This window comes from Sipha flava, unplaced genomic scaffold (assembly GCF_003268045.1).
Source record: "Sipha flava isolate LNK unplaced genomic scaffold, YSA_version1 76_pilon_pilon, whole genome shotgun sequence".
In the NCBI taxonomy this organism is placed as follows: domain Eukaryota; kingdom Metazoa; phylum Arthropoda; class Insecta; order Hemiptera; family Aphididae; genus Sipha; species Sipha flava.
In genome coordinates, this window is record NW_020273616.1 from 2683791 (window position 1) to 2692616 (window position 8826).

Sequence of the window (8826 nt, forward strand, 5' to 3'; positions counted from 1 at the left end):
GGTACCAAAAGATATTCTATAATGCTTAATATTTCGATAAACATTGAAACCTTTAAATGAAAAAAAAAATAAAGATATTTTGATTCATATTATATAATAATAATAATTTCCTAATAAATATAAATTGATTTATTTTGTTTTTTTTAGTCGTTCAATGAAATTTTCCACATATTTATTGTTAACCGTTATGTATTATTTATTGATATCCTATATTTTTTTGATATGCGTTATGTTTGTTTTGGGGTATTTGAATTTTTTAATTTATCGTTATTCATTTGATTACATTTATAAATTAAAATCGTTAGTTGTCATGTACGAGTTTAACGTTATTACAATGTTGATAATTCCAGTGTTATACCGTTTATCTATTATATTTGATGCTTTGAAAAAATATTTTAACTTATAAACATAGAAATACTTCATTCAATCAATCACAGCATATTATTTTCCGTGTATGTAATTAAATATTAACTGGTTAATAGTTACGTCGTTCTAGCGTTTTAAATTATAACTTTTTATAAATTTTAAGTTATAAGATTATGGAATGAGATTAAGTTTTTTCATTATTAGAAGAAGTATATAACTGAGAAAAAACAGTTTTATATAATTTTAATGTCAATTTTTGAGTTAGGTAATTTGTAAAGAAATAATTTGATCATTAATTGACTTAAATAACTTTAAACAAAATAAATCAGTTAATTTCAAGTCACAATATGTTGGTGATATTTCTGAAATAACAAAGCAAAATTATAAATATTTATGAAGTTATTGAATCTTGGAGTTAAATAATTAGATTGTTTTTATAACATATTCGTCTTCGTACTAACGGGAGTACTATTTAAGTATACTATTACAGTTTATGTATTTTTACTGTACAGTGATTGTACTTCATGGTTTATTTAAATACTTATATATTGTGTATTTGTTTCATTTTTATTCATAAATATGGGAAAACACACTACACAAATTGTTAATCGAAACCAGCAATAACTTTCAATTTCAAATCGAACTCGATTTAAAAAGGATTCTGCTGTTACTGTCTCAATAAATCATTGATTTATTATTTTACCAACCAAAAAAACTCTTTCAAATTTAAAGTATTACTAAGCAGATATAAGTTCAATTCACTAATCCTAATTAAGGAAAATATTTCCGTTCAGAATATACTTTTAAGTGATGGTAAGTGATAATTTGTGTAGATTGATTTATAAGTAACTTAGATAATAAGGCTTGTGTCCGTAACTTCAAAACTGTTTGTACTATGGTAGTAATTTCTCGAGTTGAAATTCCGTACAGTCCACTAACGTCCTCTAACGCATTTTCTGTACGATGACACTTTAAATAAATGTTGGGTTTTTCAAGAATTTGAACATCAGATAAAATTGAAGATAAAAGAAAAAAAATCGAATTCCATCAAGTGTTTCGACGGGCTATGATATTAAAACATTAGGACAAACAAGGTAACTAATAGTAAGTACATTTATTCAAAACTAAATTTTAGTATTTCAAGTTTTTTCAAGTTTTTATCGGAATAAACTGTTCTCAGTGAGGCTACTATTAAAACTTCTCGGTTATATAAACATGTTATCATGTATTGTAGTTCATAAAAAGTTTATAAATATATATATATATACTTCTTATATACATTACCTGCCGACTTTAAGTAAGTTTTATTTTTTTTTTTTTATGACTGTCACGCTATTGAAATATTCCGACTAAGATGACACACATGATTCACGAAAATAAAGTAATTTACTTAACGTTTATTCTTTACAACGATATTCTGCCATTCTGTCAGATTTATCCGCTATAGTATATAGTAATGTCAGTACATTGAATTGATCAATTTATGCATGTATCAAAATCCTTATTCGAAATAAATTGTTCTTTATGCGAAATAGATTTTAACCTAACCTAGCATTATTAAAAAATATGTTAGTCCACTAAATAATTATTTCTGTTTCAATTTCACTGATTGTAACTTTCTAATAAATCGTTTTTCCTATGTTTTATGTTTCATGTTATGATTTAAAAAACAATAATTCTTTCAAATAATTCAAAATTGAATACTCTAAAATTTGAATTAATCGACATCATTATTCGATATCAGTCAAAAATAGAAACAATTAATCCATAATTATATTTGTCCTTTCAGATGTCCATGTTCTCCTAATTTGCTTACGCTTTGAATCCATTGAAAGCACTTTAGAATATATGTTCACATTGTCACTGTTGTAAACATTCCAATTTCGTTTCACTTATAAAGTACTGGCGTTTAAACAATCAGGAATTATTTTTATATTTCAATATATTATTAATCCATCAAGGAAATATTATTTTAAATATATTTAAATATTATTGAAAACATTAAGTCAAACATTTATCACACTGTTATTAATGTTTTTTAATATTTTATATTTAAAAAGACAAAACTTGGTTTGTTATTAGTATATCATGATACTATTTTAACCATATAGAAAATACTACCTCGGGTAGTAATTTGATATTTTTTTAGTGAACTTAAATTAGAACAGAACAATAGACATTTGAACGTACGTAACTATACACTTTTCTTATCATATTTACTCACTGAGCATTTTTTTTTTTTAATATTCTCGTATTACACAATTGTTGAGAAAAAATACTTTTTTAAATAATAGTAGATATTTTACAAAATAATAATAGTAAAAAAATATAATAATATTATGTATTATTTGCTAAATTATTTTAAGTTTAGTCTTAAATAATTTAATGCTTATTTTGATATAAAATCATATGTTTATTCAAACGTGTGTGTGATATTTACGATTTAAGTTCAAAATATTCACTAAATCAGAAGTACAAAATTATTATAAGCGATGGATTTATTTTAACAACTTTATATGTGTACTTATAGTATAAACACATTTTTATTATTAAAATAATATTAAAAAATATTTAATAATGATAATTTTCAGAAATTATAATTTATTCAGAAAACACTTTGAAATAAATTTTTATTGTTTTATCATAAATAAATTGCAAATGTATAAGTTAAACACCTATAGGTTACTAATAGAATCGAGTCATTAACTTTTATTGGTAATTGATGTTTCGCATTGTATATTAATGTATTATAATTATATGACATGTATATAAGTGTAAGTTAACTCGCGTATATTTTGTGAAATAACAGTTGAAGATTTTTTTTTTTTTTTTAATTGACAGAATTATAAACAAATATATAAACCTATATATACTTTAATGTGTGGATTTTAACTTTTTTTCTACGAACCCTTTAAATATGTATACTCTTATATTTTTTTGATTACAGGTCTCTAATTGATATATTGTTCGCCCAATCAATAATTAACAAACGTTTTTCAATTTCCTCATTTAGGAACTGAACGAAATAGTTTTATATTCTGCAATGGCTGAAACTATTATAGATAAATGAGCTGACCTATAGGTGGTAAATCGTGTTATTGAAGTATGTGGTATATAAACAAGCAGATTTATATGTTTAAATATTGAAAGGAAAAAAAAATGTTAAATATTAACGGATATAAAATACAGCGATTAAAATTATTATTCAATGAACACGTGCGATATAACGTGACCAAGGGATTTTTATTGATTCAGTTATAATTCAAAAAATATTTTTACGTCTCAAATTAACTATAATTTTATTATTATTTCCATTTTGTAATTATAATGTTTTTACCATCTAAAAATAAATCTATAATCCTCAAGCATGTATATTATTAGGATTAATAAGAATGTAATAATTATAAAAAAAATTCGCATTATTTTTAAAAACTATTTTTTACAAGATTTGATTTAAAAAAAATGTTCAAACAACGTTTCGGTTTTCTGAAAATGTTAAACCATTCCCAAGTCGTATGTATGTTTATGAATCAACTATAATAACGATATAAGGGCTTTATTTTTCTGATTAATTAAAATCATTGACATGAAACAGAATCCCGTTACGTCGTTTATATGAAGATCGTGTATTTTGAATATCTCATGTAATACCTGTTGCAATCACAATCCAATGCTACACCCCATAGAGTAAAGAATGTATAGAGGGGCCATACCGTATACTGCTATGTGTAGTGAATCGAAGCAAACAAAAGGAAAACGTTTAGAGTTACCATTTTGAGAAAAATAAAATTATTCTGACATTTGGTTGGCACTAGTGCACTACTTTAAGTTTTCATATTATCAATTAGTATTATCACCTAAATTATAAAATATTGAATGATGATAAATTAATATTAAAATTATTCACTAATTCACTTGTTCAGTATTTTTGACATTTCTGTGTTTGTTTTTATGTTGTGGGCATTTAATAGAGTAATGAATGTCAATAATTATTAATTGTACACCTTATAATATTTTTTAAGCTAATTTTTCAATCTTACTTTGCCCATATATTCAACAGGTAATAATCATTATCATGATTTATATGAATTCTAAATTATCATGCTTGTTGTTGAAGAGAGCTGTGAAGGTGCTATAATAAATACAAATATGTACAAATATTTTACAGCAGAGCATTTTTCTTATTATTGTATAATATATAATAATTATAAAAGAAACAAAAACATAAATTATTTAATGGGTGCATAAAATCATTACTTTCTTGCCTTGTGTCTGAGGTTTTTTGAGCCATAGTACAGTTATTGACCTTTAAACAAAGTTAATTTATTATAAAATGAACGTCATGAAACTGTCTAATTTTTTTTCTTACACATATATTTAATTTTTATATTATAAAATGTTGAAATTACAGATTTTACTAAGAAAATTACATGGTTTGTTAAAGGACCATTTTCTATATTATGATAGTTAATTGAAGAAAAAATGTTTTTATTATTTATGAAGCTGGCTAAAATTTTGCTTTAAATTAATAAAGGATTTAAAGGCTGGTTATCATGCATATAAGTTTTAATAAATTTATTAGTAATCAAGCATATTTCTATTACATCTGCAGAATGATATGTTAAGCCACCCATGTCTTTTAAAGTAACTAATGAATTTATAAAAATTGTTTTAGTTCCTATCAATGCTTGAGCACAAATATCACATTTTAATTGGGTGAACAGTTTATGCGACACAAACCCAGCTATATAAATTGTAACCTCTTTAGAAACAGAGTTTAAATTAATATGAGTTACATCTTTTTCCACAGTATATGATTCTGCTCTAATTCAATGTCTTTGTAAAGAGTGCCATTAGAACTATTAATTGCTTGAACTGGATTTGACGAGACACTTGAACAGATTAAAATTGGAATATCTTGAAGAGATATTAAGTTACCCAGACCACTATCTTTGATTTGTGCATTCACCAGTAACTTTTTATAAGCGGATTTAAATTTTCGAGCAGTTGGATTGTTATTGTTACCCCCTTGCGTCCTAACACTGCCATAAAACATTTCCAGGTGATCTTGACTAAGTTTATAAAATGGTAAATATTTTAATTTATCTGTGTTAATTAAACTTTTTTTTAGATTGATCAATGAATTAAAACTAATTAAAAACCCTAAAAACCCGGTTGATCGCTGGGACTCTAAAATCGGTTGTCCTGTAATTAATTTTAATTTATTTAAATACAAATAAAACTTTTGAATAAATGAAAAAATATAAGAATAATTAGAATCATTAATTGCACCTTTAAAACCGTAAGTACACTGAGATCTCGAATTTAAAATATCAAACGCACCATTATACATTTGAATAAAATGTATAGTTGCCAGTGCAATCCTTAAAATCATCTAATTTCAAGAAATCTTTGCAAAAAGTTAAAGCTTTTGCAATTGATGAAGAAAGTAACTATGTTGCCAACTTTACCTTCATCTTATTTTTAAAGTAAAAAACATGCTCTTTTTTAAGTTTGTTGGCTAAATGCCCTTTCTCATTTTCTTGCAGCATTAATAAAAGTTGAATATACTTAAAATCAATTATGCCATTGTTGCAATAAATTAATTGCCTTTTCTCTCTAAAAGTATTGCGAACAAGCTTCACCATGAGTGCTGGGTCAAAGATGATATTGACATTGAAATCATTAAATGCATTAAAATCAGATTTTATTAGTTGAGGTGTAGATGCTAATTTACAGCCTAATGCTTTGGCCATGCTAACATTCACTGCACATCCATCAAATGTAAGACTTACTATGGTAATCTCAGTTTCAGTTAAAACATTTAAGCAGCGGCGCACTAAGTTTTTTTTCTGTTCACTATTTAAATGGTTACAGAAGAAATACCCAACTGGCAATTTTCATGAAGCATTTATGGCCGTTACCATGAAAACAAAGCATTCAGTTGCTTCACTCTTAGCATCACTATCAATTTCAAGCCCATAGTCACACAAATCCATGATACTTGTGTCCATAAAACTCAAGACATTTGCGAATTGCTATTTCATCCATACTTAAAGCACAATATATTGGGTATGGAGAATTTTTGCAAGCTAGCGTTAAGGTGTTCAGTGCTTCTTTCGTAAAGCCAGGTTCAGCATCTACATTAGCATACCACTTACTTAGCATGCAAGGGCTTGGAAGGACAGAATTAAATTCTCTACGAACAAATGTGTTCGCCTTGGGAGAATAAAAATTTAGAGTGACAGCAAATTTACGTAGCTGCATGCTGTAGCGTTTTGGCAATTTCTTTCCTGTATTTTTGTTCATAACATTATTGATTAAATCTGTATTCTTACCGAAATTTGAATCTAATAAATTTGCCTGCTCTTGGTTAATCAATAACTTGGCCTTTATTGTATTGATAACATCTAAAAATAGGATGGTATAAAAAAAAGTCTCGTGGGGGGGGGGGAATCCCTAAAAAAAGTCTCTAAGAAAAAAATCCCCCACTAAAATAAGTAAAAATTGGAATATTTTAAATAAAATATAAGCAAAAAAATAAAAATAAAATTTGTATTACTTAAACTTAATATTTTAAGCTATAGCTTTTAAAAAATTGTTAAGTTCTATTTTATTATCTCTAAACCATGTGCATAATATATCATACAGAATGATTGTATAAGTTTTATTTAAAATATTCCAATTTGTACTTTTTTCCCAGATACTTTTTTTCTTAGAGACTTTTTTTCAGGGACTTTTTTTCTGTTCCCCTTAAACAGTATAACATTAATAATATATAATATTTCTATCATTTTTAATTACTTTTCAAAGAAACAATTGTTTTTGTATGTTTTCTTAAACGTTGATTAAGTATCTTCAATTTTTTATCCTTAGCATTACATATATCAACTAGTGATGACACAGAACGTTTCAAAAATGTTCTTCTAGGTTTATCATGACTTTCTAAAATTGACGCTTGAACCATAACATTTACCGACTGTGACTGCAGTAACTAAAATAATTAATTTATAAAATTTTTTCTTTCAGTCTTAATAACTAAAAAAAAATGTATTTCATTACTTCTTCAAATGGTCTTTTTAGACTAAAACTATCTGATGTTAAACTCTGTTTATCACAAGGTAGGTCAGGATGTTTTCCAAAACCTTTCAATTCAATCTCTTCTAGCTACATATATAATTATAATAACAACACCTTTTATGTATTATACATATGTTTAAGTAAATAATATTTTATACTTACACAAGTAAATGTTGATGTATTGGATAAAGACACTTTCACCTGAGGAACAGTAATTTTAGCCTAAACAGTAAAAAGTTAATAAATAAACAATCATAATAATTTTAAACTATAATTGATAGGCATGAATGTAATTTTGTAGAGCATAATTTTGATAAATAGTATTATTGAGTTCACATACATATTTTAAACGTTTTACCACGATAGAAGGTACGGCATCTTCTTTTAAAAGTTTGCTTCTAACATAATTTTTGAAGCAGTCTGAAATGAAATGTTCAGAGCATATGGAGGTAGAAGGCTTAATTTTGATGGTATCAGCATCACAATCTTGAAAAAATTGGATCCACTGATTTTTACGTGGTTCATCTGCTGGTAGTCTAATATAAATTACAAAAATTAAACTATTAAAATGTTCAACGTGTACCAAAAAAAATGTTTATAAGTGTTACTTACCGATGAAAGCTAACATCAGTTTTTTTCACAGACCAAAAACGTTTACACAAAAAACAACTTGGCATTGTCTTAGAGATGTAGACCATTAAGCACAAAATAAAAGTAATAATGAAAAACTTTACTTATAGTAATGAAATACAGTAATATAAGTATGTTTACTTTACGTATTAAACATTTAGCAGACGAAAATTCCAATTTCGAAATTTGAGACTTTGAATTTGGAGCCAATATGCAACGATAATAATAATAACATTAAAAAAATAATTTAAAATCTGATAACCATGTCTTATCAGTGATTAGGTTGAGTAAGGGATACAATAATTTGGTACAATAGTTTAATGCTTTTCAATTGGACACTCTAAACGTTCTCCATCTAAATGCTTCACTTACGTATACGTATGGCCACCCCGTGCTACACCCTGAAAAATTCATTATTGTATGATTTATTATAGTCTAAAAATAAATTGTTGAATGTAGCGATAAAATAATTATTTTTTAAAAATTCAAATTACTGTATTTAATAATATGATAATAATTTTGTTTACTTATAAAAACTTCAATGGTTGAATCAGATAAATTCACCGTGATTCTATTTCTACCGGCCAAGACAATTAATTTATGACAAAAACATTAACCATAGACATGGGACATTAAAACTTATTTATTCAATACATGAATCAATAGGGTTATTCTGTTTTCATGTTTTACTTTTTTTTTAATTCGAGAACATTCAATGAGACCGGAGGTATTGTGTTCATACATTACACA

The 8826-nt window shown here is 25.8% G+C and overlaps 1 protein-coding gene across 1 annotated transcript; it reads right to left on the reverse strand.

Annotated features, from left to right (window-relative positions):
* Positions 1–4612: 4612 nt before the first annotated feature.
* LOC112692662 (THAP domain-containing protein 1-like) lies at positions 4613–8123 on the reverse strand. The gene is made up of 7 exons (XM_025567398.1): positions 8059–8123; positions 7787–7982; positions 7609–7668; positions 7429–7533; positions 7171–7351; positions 6705–6776; positions 4613–4672 (listed from the first exon to the last, which is right to left on the reverse strand). Exons 1-7 carry the CDS (start codon positions 8121–8123, stop codon positions 4665–4667), a joined length of 687 nt encoding a protein of 228 aa, XP_025423183.1. The 3' UTR covers positions 4613–4664.
* Positions 8124–8826: the final 703 nt, after the last annotated feature.

What these genes read in the sequence shown, in the direction of transcription:
- LOC112692662 (XM_025567398.1), bottom strand. Translation starts at nt 8,123, where the DNA reads ATGCCAAGTTGTTTTTTGTGTAAACGTTTTTGGTCTGTGAAAAAAACT. An exon ending in TAAAAAGACCATTTGAAGAA is followed by an intron (nt 7,352 to 7,428) that starts GTAATGAAATAC and finishes TAGTTACTGCAG; the next exon opens with TCACAGTCGGTAAATGTTAT. An exon ending in AACAATTGTTTCTTTGAAAA is followed by an intron (nt 6,777 to 7,170) that starts GTAATTAAAAAT and finishes TCCTATTTTTAG; the next exon opens with ATGTTATCAATACAATAAAG.